Source organism: Anomaloglossus baeobatrachus, chromosome 2 (assembly GCF_048569485.1).
Source record: "Anomaloglossus baeobatrachus isolate aAnoBae1 chromosome 2, aAnoBae1.hap1, whole genome shotgun sequence".
In the NCBI taxonomy this organism is placed as follows: Eukaryota; Metazoa; Chordata; class Amphibia; order Anura; family Aromobatidae; genus Anomaloglossus; species Anomaloglossus baeobatrachus.
The window spans coordinates 792707463-792732188 of NC_134354.1; the positions used below are offsets into that span (position 1 = coordinate 792707463).

At 49.9% G+C, this 24726-nt stretch overlaps 1 protein-coding gene across 3 annotated transcripts in view; it reads left to right on the top strand.

The window, feature by feature from the left end:
* The first annotated feature begins 7876 nt into the window (after positions 1–7876).
* LOC142290769 (ecto-ADP-ribosyltransferase 5-like) overlaps positions 7877–24726 on the top strand; it is a 24858-nt gene continuing 8008 nt past the window's right edge. Inside the window, exons 1-4 of one of the 3 annotated variants that reach the window (XM_075334764.1) lie at positions 7877–8176; positions 8275–8417; positions 11830–11902; positions 18917–19622. In XM_075334764.1, coding sequence (XP_075190879.1) covers positions 11843–11902; positions 18917–19622 — 766 coding nt within the window. In that variant the 5' untranslated portion in view covers positions 7877–8176; positions 8275–8417; positions 11830–11842. Of the gene's footprint in view, positions 8418–11829; positions 11903–18916; positions 19623–24726 lie in introns of all 3 variants that reach the window. The other 2 variants (XM_075334765.1, XM_075334763.1) reach the window with 2 other exon arrangements.

Here is a 24726-nt window from a genome sequence, read left to right on the forward strand (position 1 = left end):
CGGAGGGTCTACCATCCAGGCTGCAAATAACACCAGCCCCAGTAGTGACATTCTGCAGCAGCGGCTCCATATATGTAGGCACAACACCGCAAGTGGCGTCACGTATGAACACTAACCTAATCCCCTGTAAATACACCCCCATTACAAAAAGGGCTCAGGGCACGGAACCGGGTAACGGCCACCACCGTGACATTTCCAAGACATACACTGCCGGGGACCGAGTACCCCATATCCCTGGGCGACACATAACGCACCCTCATATTCCTCCATATAGTATAATGCAGCCCCCATAGTTCTCCATAAAGTATAACACACCCCCATAGTCCTCTATATAGAATAATAAAGCCCTTAGTCCTCCATATAGAATAATGCACTCTCAAATAGAATAATACACCCCCATAGTTCTCCAAATAGTATAATGCACCCACATACCCACATAGTCTTCCATATATTATAATGCACCCCCATAGTTCTCCGTATAGAATAATGCACACCATAGTTCTCCGTATAGAATAATGCACACCATAGTCCTCCATATAGAATAATGCACCCCCATAGTCCTCCATATAGTATAATGCACCCCCATATTCCTCCATATAGTATAATGCACACCCATAGTCTTCTATATAGTTTAATGCACCCCCATATTCCTCCATATAGCATAATGCACACCCATAGTCTTCCATATAGTATAATGCACCCCCATATTCCTCCATATAGAATAATGCACCCCCATAGAACATGTCCTGATAATTTGCATGTGTACTCACTCATGCTCCGTCTCATTCTTTTGGTGTTGGTAATAAAGCCTATCTGCCTCCTGTGACTGTACCTGAATATAATGCGAGATAGCGGTGATCTTGTGGTTTTGCTTTTTGTGGCCTCTGATCAGCTAGTGGGGTGATATAAAATACTGATTGTGAGGCCATAGAGCGATAATGGAGGCTGCCGTCATTAAGGGTCGGGCTAGTGATGTGAGTCTGGACTCGCTTACAATTGAGGTTAAGCTGTGCTCAACTGCTATGGCCCTGGTGCACGGGAGAAAGAAGTCCAATAATCAAAATATGTACCGGCACACAGTAGGGAAGATGAAAAAAGACAGTCCAGGTATTGTGGTATGCTTGTGCTTTTTTATTGATTAAATCTTGTGGAAAACGGTTCTGTCCGACGTTGCAGCTCATACAAGAGCCTTCATCAGAGACAGGTAAGTACCGTATGTTGGAAGGAGTCCTATAGGCAAAGTAGATACTCAGGAAGGACACTCAGTATGGACAGTGTAGGCCTGCCAGGCTGTCTTGTTGTATGAGAGGTGGCTCACAGCTCGTGTGAAGTCATAAAAGTGGCACTGCTGCCTGTGGAGATGCGTTGTGCCAGGTAGCACACATATAAGTAGTGGTGGTCAGTCTAATGTGTTACTTGTTGGAACACTTGTGTGTGGGAAAAGGCCACATAGATTATATGAGGTGTACTATGAACCGGTAATGAAATGGTGAGAGCACCAGAGAATGCCTATCGCAGCATGTTGTGACCAGTGAGGCTGTCGTCATTAGGGGTCGGGCTAGTGATGTGAGTCTGGACTGACTTACTTGAATATAACAAATGGCACTTCCTTGAAATGGAGAATATTGTGTAGATGGAAAGGGGTGCACTTAGTAGGTTCCAAAGCCAAGAAACTAAGTATAGACACAAGGCACTCCCAAAGTTCTTGATGCTGTGATTTTATTTATCAGTGGATGTGCATAAAAAACGTTTTCGGTCACAGAAGACCTTCATCAGTTGCACTATATACAAAAGATTAATAAATAAAAAATTTTTTAAATAAAAGTTTTAAAATACATGATGTCAATAATACAAAAATGTATACAATAAAGAGGAAAATGGACAGTGCAGAATACAATATATATACATAAAATAACAAATATATACAGAAAATTATATACAAAAAATTAATTTGATTTATTGCACAATTGTGCAGCGAGAATAAGAAGAAAAAAAAGAAAAAAGAGAAAAAGGGGGAAAGAAACGTAAATGATGAAAGGTATACTGAGGAAGTAGGACTGGAGAGTTATGGGGGAGACAAGAGGTAATCAGTGAGATGTGACTAAGTGCAGGAAAATTAAATGTAATGAGGAAAGGAATGTTGTACTGTAATATGAATCAGTAGGATGTATGTATGAGGTATGAAAGAGTGTAGAAAAATAAGGATGGTTGAGTGTATTCAATGTATATGTGTATGGTAGACTATTCAGGTGAGATGGAGTATATACTTATGTAAATGATGTGATGTGTAGAAGGATATGTAAAGTGGCAAACGGATGATAAGGGGTTAAGGAAATAGAGATAAGCTTCAGACAATGAAAAGAGCAGGGAGGGAAAGATAAGAAAGTTACATTGCTAAAGTATGCCAGAAAACAGTAAGGAGATTAGCTGACGAGGTGCACACTGTGATCGCTGAGAAAGGAATCCTCACATAATGATTAATAGTGTTTGCTTACCATGGGGAAACTGGATGGTGCTCGTGCCACTTTACATATCCTTCTACACATCACATCATTTACATAAGTATATACTCCATCTCACCTGAATAGTCTACCATACACATATACATTGAATACACTCAACCATCCTTATTTTTCTACACTCTTTCATACCTCATACATACATCCTACTGATTCATATTACAGTACAACATTCCTTTCCTCATTACATTTAATTTTCCTGCACTTAGTCACATCTCACTGATTACCTCTTGTCTCCCCCATAACTCTCCAGTCCTACTTCCTCAGTATACCTTTCATCATTTACGTTTCTTTCCCCCTTTTTCTCTTTTTTCTTTTTTTTCTTCTTATTCTCGCTGCACAATTGTGCAATAAATCAAATTAATTTTTTGTATATAATTTTCTGTATATATTTGTTATTTTATGTATATATATTGTATTCTGCACTGTCCATTTTCCTCTTTATTGTATACATTTTTGTATTATTGACATCATGTATTTTGAAACTTTTATTTAAAAATTTTTTTATTTATTAATCTTTTGTATATAGTGCAACTGATGAAGGTCTTCTGTGACCGAAAACGTTTTTTATGCACATCCACTGATAAATAAAATCACAGCATCAAGAACTTTGGGAGTGCCTTGTGTCTATACTTAGTTTCTTGGACTGACTTACTGACTGGTTAGAGCATTCTGAAGAAACAGGTCACGATGGCTCCCAGAGGTGGTGGGGACAAACCTGAGTGGATGGCCTTTATGGAGTACATCAAAGCCGCAACAATAATGGCGATTGTGTGGTTACTACTAGGAGGTAGGTCTGGGACCATTCTAATAATATTGAGGGGAGACTAGGGCCATGATGTACATGTAAGGACCTGGTGATGGTGTCAATTTTATTTTTTTGGAGAGCAATTTGTGGAGTCCATCCTGGTAGATACATTGCTCGTTGTCTCCGTCCTGGTAGATACATTGCTCGTTGTCTCTGTCCTGGTAGATATATTGCTCATTGTCTCCATCCTGGTAGATACATTGCTCGTTGTCTCCATCCTGGTAGATACATTGCTCGATGTCTCCGTCCTGGTAGATATATTGCTCGTTGTCTCCGTCCTGGTAGATACATTGCTCGTTGTCTCCGTCCTGGTAGATACATTGCTCGTTGTCTCCGTCCTGGTAGATATATTGCTCATTGTCTCCATCCTGGTAGATACATTTCTCGTTGTCTCCGTCCTGGTAGATATATTGCTCATTGTCTCCATCCTGGTAGATACATTGCTCGATGTCTCCATCCTGGTAGATACATTGCTCGTTGTCTCCGTCCTGGTAGATACATTGCTCGTTGTCTCCATCCTGGTAGATACATTGCTCGTTGTCTCCATCCTGGTAGATATATTGCTCATTGTCTCCATCCTGGTAGATACATTGCTCGTTGTCTCCATCCTGGTAGAAACATTGCTCATTGTCTCCATTCTGGTAGATACATTTCTCGTTGTCTCGTCCTGGTAGATACATTGCTCATTGTCTCCATCCTGGTAGATACATTGCTCGTTGTCTCCATCCTGGTAGATACATTGCTCGTTGTCTCCATCCTGGTAGATATATTGCTCATTGTCTCCATCCTGGTAGATATATTGCTCATTGTCTCCATCCTGGTAGAAGCATTGCTCATTGTCTCCATTCTGGTAGATACATTTCTCGTTGTCTCGTCCTGGTAGATACATTGCTCGTTGTCTCCATCCTGGTAGATACATTGCTCGTTGTCTCCGTCCTGGTAGATACATTGCTCGTTGTCTCCGTCCTGGTAGATACATTGCTCGTTGTCTCCGTCCTGGTAGATACATTGCTCGTTGTCTCCGTCCTGGTAGATACATTTCTCGTTGTCTCGTCCTGGTAGATACATTGCTCATTGTCTCCATCCTGGTAGATACATTGCTCATTGTCTCCATCCTGGTAGATACATTGCTCGTTGTCTCCGTCCTGGTAGATACATTGCTCGTTGTCTCCGTCCTGGTAGATACATTGCTCATTGTCTCCGTCCTGGTAGATATATTGCTCGATGTCTCCATCCTGGTAGATACATTGCTCGATGTCTCCGTCCTGGTAGATACATTGCTCGCTCGTTGTCTCCGTCCTGGTAGATACATTGCTCTTTGTCTCCGTCCTGGTAGATACATTGCTCGTTGTCTCCGTCCTGGTAGATACATTGCTCGTTGTCTCCGTCCTGGTAGATACATTGCTCGATGTCTCCATCCTGGTAGATACATTGCTCGATGTCTCCATCCTGGTAGATACATTGCTCGATGTCTCCATCCTGGTAGATACATTGCTCGTTGTCTCCGTCCTGGTAGATACATTGCGCTTTGTCTCCGTCCTGGTAGATACATTGCTCGTTGTCTCCGTCCTGGTAGATACATTGCTCGTTGTCTCCGTCCTGGTAGATACATTGCGCTTTGTCTCCGTCCTGGTAGATACATTGCTCGTTGTCTCCGTCCTGGTAGATACATTGCTTGTTGTTTCCATCCTGGTAGATACATTGCTCGTTGTCTCCGTCCTGGTAGATACATTGCTCAATGTCTCCATCCTGGTAGATACATTGCTAGTTGTCTCTGTCCTGGTAGATACATTGCTCGTTGTCTCCGTCCTGGTAGATACATTGCTCATTGTCTCTGTCCTGGGAGATACATTGCTCGTTGTCTCCTCTGACTGGGGAATATGTGATATAGACTGCAGATCAATAAATCGGACTCAGATATATAAGCCTCACCGATCTCGCCTGTCTCCGTCCTGGTAGATACATTGCTCGTTGTCTCCGTCCTGGTAGATACATTTCTCGTTGTCTCGTCCTGGTAGATACATTGCTCATTGTCTCCATCCTGGTAGATACATTGCTCATTGTCTCCATCCTGGTAGATACATTGCTCGTTGTCTCCGTCCTGGTAGATACATTGCTCATTGTCTCCGTCCTGGTAGATACATTGCTCGATGTCTCCATCCTGGTAGATACATTGTTCGATGTCTCCGTCCTGGTAGATACATTGCTCGCTCGTTGTCTCCGTCCTGGTAGATACATTGCTCTTTGTCTCCGTCCTGGTAGATACATTGCTCGTTGTCTCTGTCCTGGTAGATACATTGCTCGTTGTCTCTGTCCTGGGAGATACATTGCTCAATGTCTCCATCCTGGTAGATACATTGCTCGCTCGTTGTCTCCGTCCTGGTAGATACATTGCTCTTTGTCTCCGTCCTGGTAGATACATTGCTCGTTGTCTCTGTCCTGGTAGATACATTGCTCGTTGTCTCTGTCCTGGGAGATACATTGCTCGTTGTCTCCTCTGACTGGGGAATATGTGATATAGACTGCAGATCAATAAATCGGACTCAGATATATAAGCCTCACCGATCTCGCCTGGGAGCGATTCTGAACCTCGCAATGTCGCCCTTGGATCACCTCTGACATTGTTGGCCTGGGTTTCCCTAAACTTTGCCCCTTTTAACTCCACGATGCTCTGAATTTGCTGGTATCGAGTGTGAAAATTTGGGACACTGGTCAGATCTGTGTAGAACTCCTCGCTTAAGGTCTCATGTGGGGGTCCATCAGCCGCAGTGCACTGGAATTGAGGGGGATTTGGTTGGCAGCAAGGAGGGTCATATATTTACCTGATGTGCAGTGTCACGGGGTCCTTCTCCCATATCACACAATCAACAGAGCGAGAGATGATGGAACAATGCAAAGAGCATTTATTCCAAGCAAATCAAATGGTTCATAACATAATCCCCCATACAGAGGGTAAAAATAGTCCAGAAACACGAATATAGTCCAGAAAGCGATAAATGTCCAGGTCTCTCTGAGACGCCACAGCTTCAGCCCAGAGGATCAATCTTCTTCCTCCTCTCTTGAAGTTCTCAAACAGACTGCCCAATTCTTCAGGTAAGCAGAGAGTTTAAGGGGTGCTTCACACACAGCGAGCTCACTGCCGAGATCGCTGCTGAGTCACGCTTTTTGTGACGCAGCAGTGACCTCATTAGCGATCTCGCTGTGTGTGACACTGGATCTGGCCCCTGCTGCGAGATCGCTGCTCGTTACACACAGCCCTGGTTCGTTTTCTTCAAAGCCGCTCTCCTGCTGTGACACACAGATCGCTGTGTGTGACAGCAAGAGAGCGACAAATGAAGCGAGCAGGGAGCAGGAGCCGGCGTCTGACAGCTGAGGTAAGCTGTATCCAAGATAAACATCGGGTAACCAAGGTGGTTACCCGATATTTACCTTAGTTACGAGCCTCTGCAGCTCTCACGCTGCCTGTGCTGCCGGCTCCGGCTCTCTGCACATGTAGCTGCTGTACACATCGGGTTAATTAACCCGATGTGTACAGCAGCTAGGAGAGCAAGGAGCCAGCGCTAAGCAGTGTGCGCGGCTCCCTGCTCTCTGCACATGTAGCTGCATTACACATCGGGTTAATTAACCCGATGTGTACTGTAGCTAGGAGAGCAAGGAGCCAGCGCTCAGTGTGCGCGGCTCCCTGCTCCCTGCTCACACTGGTAACTAATGTAAACATCGGGTAACCATACCCGATGTTTACCTTAGTTACCAGTCTCCGCAGCTTCCAGACGGCGGCTCCGTGCAAGCGCAGCGTCGCTTGCACGTCGCTGCTGGCTGGGGGCTGTTCACTGGTCGCTGGTGAGATCTGCCTGTTTGACAGCTCACCAGCGACCATGTAGCGATGCAGCAGCGATCCTGACCAGGTCAGATCGCTGGTCGGATCGCTGCTGCATCGCTAAGTGTGAAGGTACCCTAAGTGGTTCCCAGCACTACAGGGGGTGATTACCTACAGACAATACAATGCACACACAAGCAATACAGAGAATGGACAGTGAACTACGCCTACAATACGAACCTACACAACATGATACACAACCCCCTATATTCCTCCATCACAGCAGAAACACCAGCACTGGATACATTATACACGGAGGGATGAATACTTTACCCCCATGAGGCGATACTGAGGCATTTGTTCACCACAGGTGAGAGCGGTAGTGATGGCGGAGGGATCTCTACAACTAAACTTTACTGTTTTTGCACTTTGTAGGAAAGACGGTGTGAGGTGGAGGAAGAATGAGAACACAGGAGTCCGTACTGGGAGGAGGCTGCCCCTGGGCCATGGTCGGTGGGGACAATTTATCATCCCCTCTAAACCAGCTTTCATGTAAGTTAAGGGCACAATTGATGGCTCCTGCCGTATTTCCGGAATAATTGGCAACTGTTTTAACTTTGCTGCCAAGTGGGTGGAGATTAATGAAATATTTGCACCTCCTATAATAAATGTCTCTGTTTCTTTAAGACGGGGGATCAACTGCCAAGTAGGAGGAGTTAAGATGACCAGGGGACAAAACGGACACAAGAGGGACTTTCAGTATGGTCAGGATGGGGTAGGAGGCTGAAACCCCCACAAGGATCTCTGCTGCCCACTGGTGACGGGGACCAGGAAACGGAGAACATCACATCTGTTCTGCAAAATATCAAAAGATGAAAATATAAAGTGTCTGGAGAGGACAAAGCCTTGTTTATGCGTGTAAGCTGATCTCGGTGCCCCCTCCTGCCCGCTCCGAGCCCCCGTCTCTGCCCGTCCAGGATTCCTCTTTGTTGCCGATGATTGAGATGTTGTATTTTTTGTACTGGTTTCGAGGTCAGTTCCTGTTTTGTTTTTTGAAATTTTTTGTGTAGACAAGCTCCGGATGTCACAATGTAACTCCACACTGACACGTTGTGTTACTGCGGCGCCAGCTGTTACGTGGAGCTAAATATAGAGACTCGGCCACAAGGAGGGAAGAAGTTCACTGATTGTTACAGCAACAAACCCAGAAAGTCAGAAACCAGAGGGGAGAAAGCCGAGGGGACAACAAGCACCGGACACCAGGTCCACCAGGGTAAGCCACGGGCGGACTCCTCATCCTCCGTCCTCTGCCTCTTACCGTCCACTGCCATGACCTTTCCTCCCAACTGTGGTCTCTTCTTTGTGTCTGGTCTCTTGTCCGTCCTCATGTGTGGGACTCTGATCCTTACCCCTTATCCCTCTAGACTGTGGTCTCTTCTTTCTGTCTGTTGTCATGTCCGTCCTCATTTGTGGGACTCTCATTCTTACCCCTTACCGTCCAGACTGTGGTCTCTTTGTGTCTGGTCTCATGTTCGTCCCCGTGTGTAGAACTCTGATCCTTACCCCTTACCCTCCAGACTGTGGTCTCTCCCTTGTGTCTGGTCTCATGTCCGTCCATGTGTGGGACTCTGATCCTTACCCCTTACCCTCCAGATTGTGGTCTCTCCCTTGTGTCTGGTCTCATGTCCGTCCGTGTGTGGGACTCTGATCCTTACCCCTTACCCTCCAGATTGTGGTCTCTCCCTTGTGTCTGGTCTCATGTCCGTCCGTGTGTGGGACTCTGATCCTTACCCCTTACCCTCCAGATTGTGGTCTCTCCCTTGTGTCTGGTCTCATGTCCGTCCATGTGTGGGACTCTGATTCTTACCCCTTACCCTCCAGATTGTGGTCTCTCCCTTGTGTCTGGTCTCATGTCCGTCCGTGTGTGGGACTCTGATTCTTACCCCTTACCCTCCAGATTGTGGTCTCTCCCTTGTGTCTGGTCTCATGTCCGTCCGTGTGTGGGACTCTGATCCTTACCCCTTACCCTCCAGATTGTGGTCTCTCCCTTGTGTCTGGTCTCATGTCCGTCCGTGTGTGGGACTCTGATCCTTACCCCTTACCCTCCAGATTGTGGTCTCTCCCTTGTGTCTGGTCTCATGTCCGTCCGTGTGTGAGACTCTGATTCTTACCCCTTACCCTCCAGATTGTGGTCTCTCCCTTGTGTCTGGTCTCATGTCCGTCCATGTGTGGGACTCTGATTCTTACCCCTTACCCTCCAGATTGTGGTCTCTCCCTTGTGTCTGGTCTCATGTCCGTCTGTGTGTGGGACTCTGATCCTTACCCCTTACCCTCCAGATTGTGGTCTCTCCCTTGTGTCTGGTCTCATGTCCGTCCATGTATGGGACTCTGATTCTTACCCCTTACCCTCCAGATTGTGGTCTCTCCCTTGTGTCTGGTCTCATGTCCGTCCGTGTGTGGGACTCTGATCCTTACCTCTTACCTTCCAGATTGTGGTCTCTCCCTTGTGTCTGGTCTCATGTCCGTCCGTGTGTGGGACTCTGATCCTTACCCCTTACCCTCCAGATTGTGGTCTCTCCCTTGTGTCTGGTCTCATGTCCGTCCATGTGTGGGACTCTCATTCTTACCCCTTACCCTCCAGACTGTGGTCTCTTCTTTGTGTCTGGTGTCATGTCCATCCTCATGTGTAGGACTCTGATCCTTACCCCTTACCCTCCTGACTGTGGTCTCTTCTTTGTGTCTGGTGTCATGTCCGTCCCCATGTGTGAGACTCTGATCCTTACCCCTTACCCTCCATACTGTGGTCTCTCCTTTGTGTCAGGTCTCATGTCCATCCCCGTGTGTGGGACTCTGATCCTTACCCCTTATCCTCCAGACTGTGGTCTCTTCTTTGTGTCTGGTCTCATGTCCGTCCCCGTGTGTGGGAGTCTCATTCTTACCCCTTAGCCTCCATACTGTGGTCTCTTCTTTGTGTCAGGTCTCATGTCCATCCCCGTGTGTGGGACTCTGATCCTTACCCCTTACCCTCCTGACTGTGGTCTCTCCTTTGCGTCTGGTCTCATGTCCGTCCCCGTGTGTGGGACTCTGATTCTTACCCCTTACCCTCCATACTGTGGTCTCTTCTTTGTGTCTGGTCTCATGTTCGTCCCCGTGTGTGGGACTCTCATTCTTACCCCTTACCCTCCTGACTGTGGTTTCTTCTTTGTGTCTGGTCTCTGTCTGTCCCCGTGTGTGGGACTCTGATCCTTACCCCTTACCCTCCTGACTGTGGTCTCTTCTTTGTGTCTGGTGTCATGTCCGTCTCCGTGTGTGGGACTCTCATTCTTACCCCTTACCCTCCAGACTGTGGTCTCTTCTTTGTGTCTGGTCTCATGTCCATCCTCATGTGTGGGACTCTGATTCTTACCCCTTACCCTCCAGATTGTGGTCTCTCCCTTGTGTCTGGTCTCATGTCCGTCCGTGTGTGGGACTCTGATTCTTACCCCTTACCCTCCAGATTGTGGTCTCTCCCTTGTGTCTAGTCTCATGTCCGTCCCCGTGTGTGGGACTCTGATCCTTACCCCTTACCCTCCAGATTGTGGTCTCTCCCTTGTGTCTGGTCTCATGTCCGTCCATGTGTGGGACTCTCATTCTTACCCCTTACCCTCCAGACTGTGGTCTCTTCTTTGTGTCTGGTGTCATGTCCATCCTCATGTGTGGGACTCTGATTCTTACCCCTTACCCTCCATAATGTGGTCTCTCCCTTGTGTCTGGTCTCATGCCTGTCTCCGTGTGTGGGACTCTGATCCTTACCCCTTAGCCTCCATACTGTGGTCTCTTCTTTGTGTCTGGTGTCATGTCCATCCTCATGTGTGGGACTCTGATTCTTACCCCTTACCCTCCATAATGTGGTCTCTCCCTTGTGTCTGGTCTCATGCCTGTCTCCGTGTGTGGGACTCTGATCCTTACCCCTTAGCCTCCATACTGTGGTCTCTTCTTTGTGTCTGGTCTCATGTCCATCCTCATGTGTGGGACTCTGATTCTTACCCCTTACCCTCCAGATTGTGGTCTCTCCCTTGTGTCTGGTCTCATGTCCGTCCCCGTGTGTGGGACTCTAATCCTTACCCCTTACCCTCCTAACTGTGGTCTCTTCTTTGTGTCTGGTGTCATGTCCGTCCCCATGTGTGAGACTCTGATTCTTACCCCTTACCCTCCATACTGTGGTCTCTCCTTTGTGTCAGGTCTCATGTCCATCCCCGTGTGTGGGACTCTCATTCTTACCCCTTACCCTCCATACTGTGGTCTCTTCTTTGTGTCTGGTCTCTGTCTGTCCCCGTGTGTAGGACTCTGATCCTTACCCCTTACCCTCCAGACTGTGGTCTCTTCTTTGTGTCTGGTCTCTGTCTGTCCCTGTATGTGGGACTCTCATTCTTACCCTTTACCCTCCAGACTGTGGTCTCTTCTTTGTGTCTGGTCTCATGTCTGTCCTCATGTGTAGGACTCTGATCCTTACCCCTTACCTTTACCCTTCTCACTGTGGTCTCTTCTTTGTTTGTAGTCTCAGCTCCGTCCCCATGTGGGGGATTCTGATTCTTGTTCTATGGCAGTCTGCCTCCGCTCCCCTTCGCACCATCAATCACCGCCGTCCTCTGTGATATTTCTCCGAGCTCCTGATATGATTTTCAGTAACATTGTGTTTCTTGTAGGTCCCATCCGGCAATGTCTTCTCCTCGGACGCTCTTCTGTTGCTTGACATTGGCTTTCCTGATAATCGAGCAGGTAGTATAATAATAATGATAATATATATAAGATTCATTATGGTATAACAGGTGCAGGAGTCACCTACAGAGCGGAAATAAGAGATTCTTGTCCAACGTGAGCACCAGGCCGGAGAACCATAATCTGCATTTGTGATTTCGGCAGATAATTCACACACTTTTGTTTTGCTGCCGGCAGATTTCACTGCAAAAGTTTATATCAGCAGCAAAAAACAACAATTAACTCCTGATCCTATCCACAAGGTCATCACTAAAGAGATGTAAGAAAATCTGGAGCAAGAAAGAGCCTACAGATAACTCTGGTCTTCACGTCTCCCAGTACAGATCCTCATGGTCTCCACTGCTTCAAGTACACATCTTCGTGCTCTCCACTGGTCCAAGTACTGATCTGTGGCGCCCTGGACAAGCCAGGACGTCACAGGTACTGCAACAACACACCCCACACCCCGGCTAGGCACATCAAAGTCAGACACAAATCCTTGTTGCCTCCCTCCAGGGGCTGATGTCCACACCAGGGGGTGGAGCCAGGCGGTTGGCCCCACCCACCGATGAGTTCACAGTCCTGGAGGCGGGAAAAGGAAGGGAGTTGAGATTAGTGAGTTGAGGAGAGAGGAGAGTGAAGTGGTAGTAGAGTAGACTGACCGTGTTCGGGTGCGTGGCCCGGGCACATACAGCAAGGTAGGCAGACGGTGGTGACCGTCTGCAGGAGGGGCTGATTGACGTGAACCGTAAGGACCGGGGACGGGCGGTGGCCGGATCCCCGTCCAGAGCAGCGGTGGTGTCACAACCTCACCACAACCGTGGGTGGCGTCACGGACAATATCCCTAAACCAAACCACCCCTTTCACTCACGGGCGAGGAGCGCCGCTCGAGTTCCCGGATCCGGCCCACCGCTCGAGCCACCGAGCAGCAGTAGCAGCAGCGCCGGACCCGAGCGTGGTGAGCGCAGCGTCCCCTCCCCGCCCGCGACAACTTGGCGTCACGAACAGGATCTTACCGCTCTGCCGTCTGGTAGAGGTGCGCCTTGTGACCGCCGGAGGTGTCCGGCCGAAAATTTTGAGAAGCCGCCATTTTGGGCGCAAAAAGTCCCCACTCGAGCGTCTCCTCGAGCAGTGGAGGCGCGAAAGCCGAAACCCCGCCCCTGTAGAGAGGGAGCCGGAAAAAGACTAAGGGGGACGGATGGCGTCTGGCCGCATGTAGCTCGCGGCTATAAAAGCAGGGACGCCAGGACCCTGCGGCCATCTTTTGGTTCCTGGAAGAGGCCGCCGCAGCGATGCACCAACCGTCCCGCTGCACCGTAGCCCCCGCGCCCGGGACCGCGGCGTGGGTGGAGGTCCGGACCGCTCAACTACAACAACGGCTGCAGATCCGCGTGCAGCTCCTCTTGGAGGAGTGGGAGGCCGACATGGCAGAGGTGGTGGCGGCCATACGGAGACGCGAGGTGGAGGGAGTTCTGGAAGGGTGGGTAAGTGACCCACGTCCCTGTACCCCTAGCGGGTCGGTCATCGCGGCCGAGGGGCCCGGTCTACGCCCGCTCGTCCTGCTACCTCCCCCGCTACCCGTGTTGGCTGCTGCTGCCCCGTCACTAGGCTCGCTACCACCACAACCGGTAGCGGTACCCTGCCAATCCGCCCCGGCGGACCGACCTGCAGCAGAAGCCCGTGACCACCCTGAGCCGCTTCCATGGAAGAAGCCGAAGGCCGAGCCCGTCAGCGGATCCATACCGGAGGCCCCCGCAACAACCGTGCCCGATGCCATACCGACTCCGGCAGGCCGCTCCGTGCAGGAGGTTAAGCGGGAGACGATCCCTGTGCCCATCCCCCACGCCTCGGCTGAGGCCGCGCCGGGTTGCCGCTGTAAGGCAGCACCCTAGGCCAAGACACCGCGGGACCTTCCCCCCAGAATGCCAGTACTGGGCAGCGTGAAAGAGATCTCGCGGGGCCCGACCCGTGCGCCGGGGCCCGCAGTAGCCCCATACTGGGACAGGGAACAGACCCCGCTGGGCCAGGAAATTGCGGAGAGGGAAAGGAGGAAGGCGGAGCTGGTAGCCCGCACAATTAGAGAGAAGGAGAGCCTCCGCCAAGCCACCTTCCGCGTACGGGGCCCGATCTATGAGGGGCAGGTGAGGAGGTTTGACGTCCGTCGGGGGTACGAATTTATATATGAACCGGGCCTGGAGGCTGAAGTCTTTGTGGCCCGACGGGACGTCAATGCTCAACTGCCGGAGGACCACCCGGGCCGCAACCTGATGCCGGGGGATCTTGTCCAGTATACCTGGCATTGCGGTGAGAGGGGTTGGTTTGCTCTGGACGCTAAGCTTAGGGGCAGTCAAGAGGCCCGAGTACCAGCCCGGCCCCATCCTCCGGCCGACACCGTGGATTTGGAATGAGTCAGCGGTCCACCGTTGCCGGCAGTTGTCCCCGTTGGAACCACCTGTACCGTTAAAAGTTGTGGGATGTAAATGAAAATGTTTTGGCTTGATACCGTTACCGCCTCCGGAGAGGCTAATTTGGGAGGATGGGCCTGGAGGAAAGGGATGGCCCAGGCCCGCCACTACCGTAACTGGTGGCAATCCTCCGGGGGTTCAGGGGTCCCCATGGACGCGGGTCCCCTGAAAGAGACCGTACCCGCTCGGGCAGCCTGGTGATGGACTGGGGCAAGGGGTGCTGCCCACTTCTTAGGGGCAGCATCAGGGCCAGGTTGTTTGGGTGGGAGAAGAGCGGAAGCCGTTACCGTTTGCAACGTTTAAGAACCGTGCCTCCCGTTAAGGGAAGTTTATACAAAAATGCTTGTTTTAATGTTTGTATGTTTTTACCCATTTTTCTACAGTTAACAAAAATAAAACCGGTGATGGATGGGCAGCCCGCAGATGGTCTGCATTTTACTAAGGGGGAATGTGGCGCCCTGGACAAGCCAGGACGTCACAGGTACTGCAACAACACACCCCACACCCCGGCTAGGCACATCAAAGTCAGACAAAAATCCTTGTTGCCTCCCTCCAGGGGCTGATGTCCACACCAGGGGGTGGAGCCAGGCAGTTGGCCCCACCCACCGAGGAGTTCACAGTCCTGGAGGCGGGAAAAGGAAGGGAGTTGAGATTAGTGAGTTGAGGAGAGAGGAGAGTGAAGTGGTAGTAGAGGAGACTGACCGTGTCCGGGTGCGTGGCCCGGGCACATACAGCAAGGTGGGCAGACGGTGGTGACCATCTGCAGGAGGGGCTGATTGACGTGAACCGTAAGGACCGGGGACGGGCGGTGGCCCGCTGGTACTGGATCGGGGAGCAAAGAGAAGCCAGCACCATTTGGCAGGGCCTACGGACCCCGACCAGGCTTGGAGTCGCCGTAAAACCGGACAAATCCGTTAGCGAAGGGAACCTCCGGGGTTTCTCAGCAGTCAAGACCCGATTGAAGGCAAGAGCTCAAACCGTGAAGGGAAATACAGTCACCGCCAAGGCTACAGTTCCCAGGGCCAGAGCCTGCGGGCAAAAGGGGCTCCCTCAGCCTCCATCCAAGCTGGGGAGCGGGTTACCGCTGGGAAGCCATTGGAACCGTAAACAGAACACAGGTGCAGGGAAAGGCAGTCACCGCCAACCTACCGGGAGAAGAACCACCGCAGCCGTCTGTGGGACCCGTCCATCCAGCCGTTTGTTTTACCGGAGACTTTGTATTCATCATTGGCTGAGTGAGTATCACCGTGCCGTGCGGCACCGCGCTGACCCCGCGACCCTGCACCTCACCAGGCCCCGTAACCCGCCTGCCATCCCTCCCTCACCGGGCCCCGGGACAACCAACCCCCCTACCCACGGAGGGGAGAAACAACATCCAAGCTGCTCCCTGTCACCGCTCCCGGGATCCCCGTCCAGAGCAGCGGTGGTGTCACAACCTCACCACAACCGTGGGTGGCGTCACGGACAATATCCCTAAACCAAACCACCCCCTTTCACTCACGGGCGAGGAGTGCCGCTCGAGTCCCCGGATCCGGCCCACCGCTGGAGCCACCACCGAGCAGCAGTAGCAGCAGCGCCGGACCCGAGCGTGGTGAGCGCAGTGTCCCCTCCCCGCCCGCGACAGATCCTCATGGTCTCCACTGCTCCCAGTACAGATAACTCTGGTCTTCACATCTCCCAGTACACATCCCTGTGGTCCCCACAGCTCCAAATACAGGTCCCAGTGGTCCCCACTTCTCCAAGTCCAGATCCCAGTGGTCCCCACAGCTCCCACTACAGTTCCATGTGGTCCATACTGCTCAAAATAGAGTTTCTTGTGGTGTCCACTGCTCCCAGTATAGATAATGTGTGACGTTAATGACAATTAGTAAGGAAGAGAGAATTCTACATATACAGCGGGTAAATTATTATTATTAAACGTCCCCAATTTCATTAGTAAATAAAATTTCTAAAGCTGCTATTGACATGAATTTCTCACCAGATGTCAGTAACAACCCATCCAATCCACACAGGCAAAGACATCCATAAACTAGGTTATATGTACTAATGAGAAATGACACACAGAAAATATATTGAACATATGAAGAAAGAGCGGTGCCTAAAGCCATGAAAAGTCCTGACACCAGCTGAAATCTCTATGGAGAGAAGGTATGCACACCAGTGACTAGGTAAGGGGAAATTCCCCTTGCATAGTCACTGGTGTGCATACTCTCGCTCCATATAGCGTAGATTTTTTAGGTTTCTGCACCCAGTTCAGACTCAGCATGGTGTTCCAGATGTTATTTCTTCATTGACCCGCTGAAATCTATCAGTAATTAGAAAGCTATCCTGACTGAAAAAAAAATCAGCTGGTTCAACTGATGTCCAATAAAGAGGTGTCTTATTACCAAGGTGCCACACAAGAAACATATCATAGTGGGTAAAATCAGTGAGCTGTCTCAAGACCTTCAAAACAATAAGGTGAGGGAAAAGTATCAGAAGACTTGTCCAAAAGCCAAGGAAAACCTATGGAGGCTACTGAAAGTCCTGGAATCAGTAGGTGCAATGGTTTCACAGAAAACAATAAGTAATGTACTCACCCTCCACGGCCTGTATGCACGCTCCTGTGTGCACGCTCACCACTTAGGACTCCATCGCCATACAAAAAGCAGGTTTAAGAGCATTTAAAGTTTGCTCAACAACATTTAGAGAAGCCTGTGAAATACTGGAGAATAGAGTCTGGTTAGACGAGACCAAACTTGAATTCTTTGGAAGCCATTGCAGCAAAGAAGAAGGAATGTCACTGCAGCCAAGAGGAAGGAATGTCACTGCAGCCAAGAGGAAGGAGAGCCACTGCAGCCAAGAGGAAGGAGAGCCACTGCAGCCAAGAGGAAGGAATGTCACTGCAGGCAAGAAGAAGAAGGAGAGCCACTGCAACCAAGAGGAAGGAGAGCCACTGCAGCCAAGAGGAAGGAGAGCCACTGCAGCCAAGAGGAAGGAGAGCCACTGCAGGCAAGAGGAAGGAGAGCCACTGCAGCCAAGAGGAAGGAGAGCCACTGCAGGCAAGAGGAAGGAGAGTCACTGCAACCAAGAGGAAAGAGAGCCACTGCAGCCAAGAGGAAAGAGAGTCACTGCAGCCAAGAGGAAGGAGAGCCACTGCAGCCAAGAGGAAGGAGAGCCACTGCAGCCAAGAGGAAGGAGAGCCATTGCAGCAAAGAAGAAGGAATGTCACTGCAGCCAAGAGGAAGGAATGTCACTGCAGCCAAGAGGAAGGAGAGCCACTGCAGCCAAGAGGAAGGAGAGTCACTGCAACCAAGAGGAAGGAGAGCCACTGCAGGCAAGAGGAAGGAGAGTCATTGCAGCCAAGAGGAAAGAGAGCCACTGCAGCCAAGAGGAAAGAGAGTCACTGCAGCCAAGAGGAAGGAGAGCCACTGCAGCCAAGAGGAAGGAGTGTCACTGCAGCCAAGAGGAAGGAGAGTCATTGCAGCAAGAGGAAGGAGAGTCACTGCAGCCAAGAGGAAGCAGAGTCACTGCAGCCAAGAGGAAGGAGAGTCACTGCAGCCAAGAGGAAGGAAAGTCACTGCAACCAAGAGGAAGGAATGTCACTGCAGCCAAGAGGAAGGAGAGTCACTGAAGCCAAAAGGAAGGAGAGCCACTGCAGCCAAGAGGAAGGAGAGTCATTGCAGCTAAGAGGAAGGAGAGTCACTGCAGGCAAGAGGAAGGAGAGTCTTTGCAGCCAAGAGGAAGGAGAGTCACTGCAGCCAAGGGGAAGGAGTGTCGCTGCAGCCAAGAGGAAGGAGAGTCACTGCAGCCAAGAGGAAGGAGAGTCACTGCAGCCAAGAGGAAGGAGAGTCACTGCAGGCAAGAGGAAGAAGAGTCACTGCAGCCAAGAGGAAAGAGTGTCTTTGCAGCCAAGAGGAAGGAGAGTCACTGCAGCCAAGAGGAAAGAGAGTCACTGCAGCCAAGAGGAAGTAGAGCCACTGCAGCCAAGAGGAAGGAGAGCCACTGCAGCCAAGAGGAAGGAGTGTCACTGCAGCCAAGAGGAAGGAGAGTCACTGCAGCCAAGAGGAAGGAGAGTCACTGCAGCCAAGAGGAAGGAATGTCACTGCAGCCAAGAGGAAGGAAAGTCACTGCAGCCAAGAGGACAGTTTAGCGCAGATTAAATATGGCAGTATGGTGTATGTGGCATTATATTTTTTGCTCTTTGCTTTGGTTCTTTATTAGTGTTTTCAATTGATTGTACTGCACTTTGCCTAGGGTGGCTTCTCTCTCTGCCGGTTTGATTACCATGCCAGGATTTACTATATTTTGACTCATATTGCTTATTTGACCCTTTTGTTTGGCCCTTTTTTGGTATTTTATGCGGCGGTAATGCAGATTACATTTCATATATTCATTATTTGCAGACATCTCTGTGCACTCAGTGACTAGACTCTGTAATGGAGCATTTACGAAGGGGTCACTTTGGGTGTCGGGCGTTTTATGGGGTTTGCCCGTGACTCCGCTTTATGCCCAAAATGTTTTTTTCTTTTACATACAGGACCTCATTTCTAAATCTCTCTTATATTTTGCCTTTTCTCTTTATCTCAGGCCTTCTGCCTCCAAGTGCAGCTGGACATGTATGAGGATTCATTTGACGATCAATATATCGGATGTGTCGACAAAATGAAGTCAATCGCCCCCGAATTACTGAAGAAGGAGAGGGAGCAGAGACCGGATCTGGACCGGGCCTGGAATGTCTCATCCGCAGCATGGAGAGAAAGAAAGTCTACGATAGGCGACCTCCCGTCTGCTTTTATGGATGAACACGGGACAGCGGTGTTTCTATATACCTACATGGATATACCGCTCTACAAGGAACTGAACCGCGCCGTGCGGGAGTATGGACAGGATCCCGGTGCCTTTGTGTTTCATTCCTGGCATTTCTATCTCACCAGAGCTCTGAGTTTGCTTCGAGCCAGATGTGATGGAGAACCGAGGTCCACGTACAGAGGGACCAGTAGGGTTCAGTTTGAGCCGCCATCGAACCCTCAGGACACAATCAGACTGAGCCAGTTTTCCTCCACCTCCTCTGACGTTGCGCAGGCGCAGCAGTTTGGCAACACATCGTTCTTCAATATATCAACGTGCTTTGGAGTGAGCATAAAGAGGTTCTCATACTACCCGTCCCAGGAGGAGGTGCTCATACCGGTGGACGAAGTGTTCCATGTCACCAAGTACATTAAAGAGGGGAACAAGCTCGTTCTGCAGACCACCAATAGGAGGTGCAGCTTTTATAACTGTGCCTATCTGGGAGGTAAGTACCCTGAAATTAGATACCAAATGTGACATGGAGTCTTCTACTGAGGTTTTGATGGATTTCTGCACCATAGTTATCATTTTCTGATTTTGGTCAGCATACAAACTGGCTAAGAATAAAAGTTTGTGCGGTGATGCATGAAAAAATTCACAAGAGTCTGTCTGCAGCCACCACTAGGGGGAGCTCCCTGTATACAGAGATACATGATAAGATCCTGTCTGCAGCCACCACTAGAGGGAGCTCCCTGTATACAGAGATACATGATAAGATCCTGTCTGCAGCCACCACCAGGGGGAGCTCCCTGTATACAGAGATACATGATAAGATCCTGTCTGCAGCCACCACTAGGGGGAGCTCCCTGTATACAGAGATACATGATAAGATCCTGTCTGCAGCCACCACTAGGGGGAGCTCCCTGTATACAGAGATACATGATAAGATCCTGTCTGCAGCCACCACTAGGGGGAGCTCCCTGTATACAGAGATACATGATAAGATCCTGTCTGCAGCCACCACTAGGGGGAGCTCCCTGTATACAGAGATACATGATAATATCCTGTCAGCAGTCACCACTAGGGGGAGCTCCCTGTATACAGAGATACATAATAAGTTCCTGTCTGCAGCCACCACTAGGGGGAGCTCCCTGTATACAGAGATACATGATAAGATCCTGTGTGCAGCCACCACTAGAGGGAGCTCCCTGTATACAGAGACACATAAGATCCTGTCTGCAGCCACCACTAGGGGGAGCTCCCTGTATACAGAGATACATGATAATATCCTGTCAGCAGTCACCACTAGGGGGAGCTCCCTGTATACAGAGATACATAATAAGATCCTGTCTGCAGCCACCACTAGGGGGAGCTCCCTGTATACAGAGATACATGATAAGATCCTGTCTGCAGCCACCACTAGGGGGAGCTCCCTGTATACAGAGATACATGATAAGATCCTGTCTGCAGCCACCACTAGGGGGAGCTCCCTGTATACAGAGATACATGATAAGATCCTGTCTGCAGCCACCACTAGGGGGAGCTCCCTGTATACAGAGATACATGATAAGATCCTGTCTGCAGTCACCACTAGGGGGAGCTTCCTCTATACAGAGATACATGATAAGATCTTCTCTGCAGCCACCACTAGGGGGAGCTCCCTGTATACAGAGATACATGATAAGATCCTGTCTGTAGCCACCACTAGGGGGAGCTTCCTGTATACAGAGATACATGATAAGATCCTGTTTGCAGCCTCCACTAGGAGAAGCTCCCTGTATACAGAGATACATGATAAGATCCTGTCTGCAGTCACCACTAGGGTGAGCTCCCTGTATACAGAGATACATGATAAGATCCTGTCTGCAGCCACCACTAGGGTGAGCTCCCTGTATACAGAGATACATGATAAGATCCTGTCTGCAGCCACCACCAGGGGGAGCTCCCTGTATACAGAGATACAGGATAAGATCCTGTCTGCAGCCACCACTAGGGGGAGCTCCCTGTATACAGATACATGATAAGATCCTGTCTGCAGCCACCACTAGGGGGAACTCCCTGTATACAGAGATACATGATAATATCCTGTCTGCAGCCACCACTAGGGGGAGCTCCCTGTATACAGAGATACATGATAAGATCCTGTCTGCAGCCACCACTAGGGGGAGCTCCCTGTATACAGAGATACATGATAAGATCCTGTCTGCAGCCACCACTAGGGTGAGCTCCCTGTATACAGAGATACATGATAAGATCCTGTCTGCAGCCACCACCAGGGGGAGCTCCCTGTATACAGAGATACATGATAAGATCCTGTCTGCAGTCACCACTAGGGGGAGCTCCCTGTATACAGAGATACATGATAAGATCCTGTCTGCAGCCACCACTAGGGTGAGCTCCCTGTATACAGAGATACAGGATAAGATCCTGTCTGCAGCCATCACTAGGGGGAGCTCCCTGTATACAGAGATACATGATAAGATCCTGTCTGCAGCCACCACTAGTGGGAGCTCCCTGTATACAGAGATACATGATAAGATCCTGTCTGCAGCCACCACTAGGGGGAGCTCCCTGTATACAGAGATACATGATAAGATCCTGTCTGCAGCCACCACGAGAGGGAGCTCCCTGTATACAGAGATACATGATAAGATCCTGTCTGCAGTCACCACTAGGGGGAGCTTCCTGTATACAGAGATACATGATAAGATCCTGTCTGCAGCCACCACTAGAGGGAGCTCCCTGTATACAGAGATACATGATAAAATCCTGTCTGCAGACACCACTAGGGAGAGCTCCCTGTATACAGAGATACATGATAAGATCCTGTCTGCAGCCACCACTAGGGGAGCTCCCTGTATACAGAGATACATGATAAGGTCCTGTCTGCAGCCACCACTAGAGGGAGCTCCCTGTATACAGAGATACAAGATAAGAGCCTGTCTGCAGCCACCACTAGGGGGAGCTCCCTGTATACAGAGACACATGATAAGATCCTGTCTGCAGCCACCACTAGGGGGAGCTCCCTGTATACAGAGATACATGATAAGATCCTGTCTGCAGCCACCACTAGGGGGAGCTCCCTGTATACAGAGATACATGATAAGATCCTGTCTGCAGCCACCACTAGGGTGAGCTCCCTGTATACAGAGATACAGGATAAGATCCTGTCTGCAGCCATCACTAGGGGGAGCTCCCTGTATACAGAGATACATGATAAGATCCTGTCTGCAGCCACCACTAGGGGGAGCTCCCTGTATACAGAGATACATGATAAGATCCTGTCTGCAGCCACCACGAGAGGGAGCTCCCTGTATACAGAGATACATGATAAGATCCTGTCTGCAGTCACCACTAGGGGGAGCTTCCTGTATACAGAGATACATGATAAGATCCTGTCTGCAGCCACCACTAGAGGGAGCTCCCTGTATACAGAAATACATGATAAGATCCTGTCTGCAGCCACCACTAGGGGGAGCTTCCTGTATACAGAGATACATGATAAGATCCTGTCTGCAGCCACCACTAGAGGGAGCTCCCTGTATACAGAGATACATGATAGGATCCTGTCTGCAGCCACCACTAGGGGAGCTTCCTGTATACAGAGATACATGATAAGGTCCTGTCTGCAGCCACCACTAGAGGGAGCTCCCTGTATACAGAGATACATGATAAGAGCCTGTCTGCAGCCACCACTAGGGGGAGCTCCCTGTATACAGAGATACATGATAAGATCCTGTCTGCAGTCACCACTAGGGGGAGCTCCCTGTATACAGAGATACATGATAAGATCCTGTCTGCAGTCACCACTAGGGGGAGCTTCCTGTATACAGAGATACATGATAAGATCCTGTCTGCAGCCACCACTAGAGGGAGCTCCCTGTATACAGAGATACATGATAAAATCCTGTCTGCAGACACCACTAGGGAGAGCTCCCTGTATACAGAGATACATGATAAGATCCTGTCTGCAGCCACCACTAGGGGAGCTCCCTGTATACAGAGATACATGATAAGAGTCTGTATGCAGCCATCACTAGGGGGAGCTCCCTGTATACAGAGATACATGATAAGGTCCTGTCTGCAGCCACCACTAGAGGGAGCTCCCTGTATACAGAGATACAAGATAAGAGCCTGTCTGCAGCCACCACTAGGGGGAGCTCCCTGTATACAGAGACACATGATAAGATCCTGTCTGCAGCCACCACTAGGGGGAGCTCCCTGTATACAGAGATACATGATAAGATCCTGTCTGCAGCCACCACTAGGGGGAGCTCCCTGTATACAGAGATACATGATAAGATCCTGTCTGCAGCCACCACTAGGGTGAGCTCCCTGTATACAGAGATACAGGATAAGATCCTGTCTGCAGCCATCACTAGGGGGAGCTCCCTGTATACAGAGATACATGATAAGATCCTGTCTGCAGCCACCACTAGGGGGAGCTCCCTGTATACAGAGATACATGATAAGATCCTGTCTGCAGCCACCACGAGAGGGAGCTCCCTGTATACAGAGATACATGATAAGATCCTGTCTGCAGTCACCACTAGGGGGAGCTTCCTGTATACAGAGATACATGATAAGATCCTGTCTGCAGCCACCACTAGAGGGAGCTCCCTGTATACAGAGATACATGATAAGATCCTGTCTGCAGCCACCACTAGGGGGAGCTTCCTGTATACAGAGATACATGATAAGATCCTGTCTGCAGCCACCACTAGGGGAGCTTCCTGTATACAGAGATACATGATAAGGTCCTGTCTGCAGCCACCACTAGAGGGAGCTCCCTGTATACAGAGATACATGATAAGAGCCTGTCTGCAGCCACCACTAGGGGGAGCTCCCTGTATACAGAGATACATGATAAGATCCTGTCTGCAGCCACCACTAGGGGGAGCTCCCTGTATACAGAGATACATGATAAGATCCTGTCTGCAGCCACCACGAGAGGGAGCTCCCTGTATACAGAGATACATGATAAGATCCTGTCTGCAGTCACCACTAGGGGGAGCTTCCTGTATACAGAGATACATGATAAGATCCTGTCTGCAGCCACCACTAGAGGGAGCTCCCTGTATACAGAGATACATGATAAGATCCTGTCTGCAGCCACCACTAGAGGGAGCTTCCTGTATACAGAGATACATGATAAGATCCTGTCTGCAGCCACCACTAGGGGAGCTTCCTGTATACAGAGATACATGATAAGGTCCTGTCTGCAGCCACCACTAGAGGGAGCTCCCTGTATACAGAGATACATGATAAGAGCCTGTCTGCAGCCACCACTAGGGGGAGCTCCCTGTATACAGAGATACATGATAAGATCCTGTCTGCAGCCACCACTAGGGGGAGCTCCCTGTATACAGAGGTACATGATAAGATCCTGTCTGCAGCCACCACTAGGGGGAGCTCCCTGTATACAGAGGTACATGATAAGATCCTGTCTGCAGCCACCACTAGGGGGAGCTCCCTGTATACAGAGATACATGATAAGATCCTGTCTGCAGCCACCACTAGGGGGAGCGCCCTGTATACAGAGATACATGATAAGATCCTGTCTGCAGCCACCACTAGGGGGAGCTCCCTGTATACAGAGATACATGATA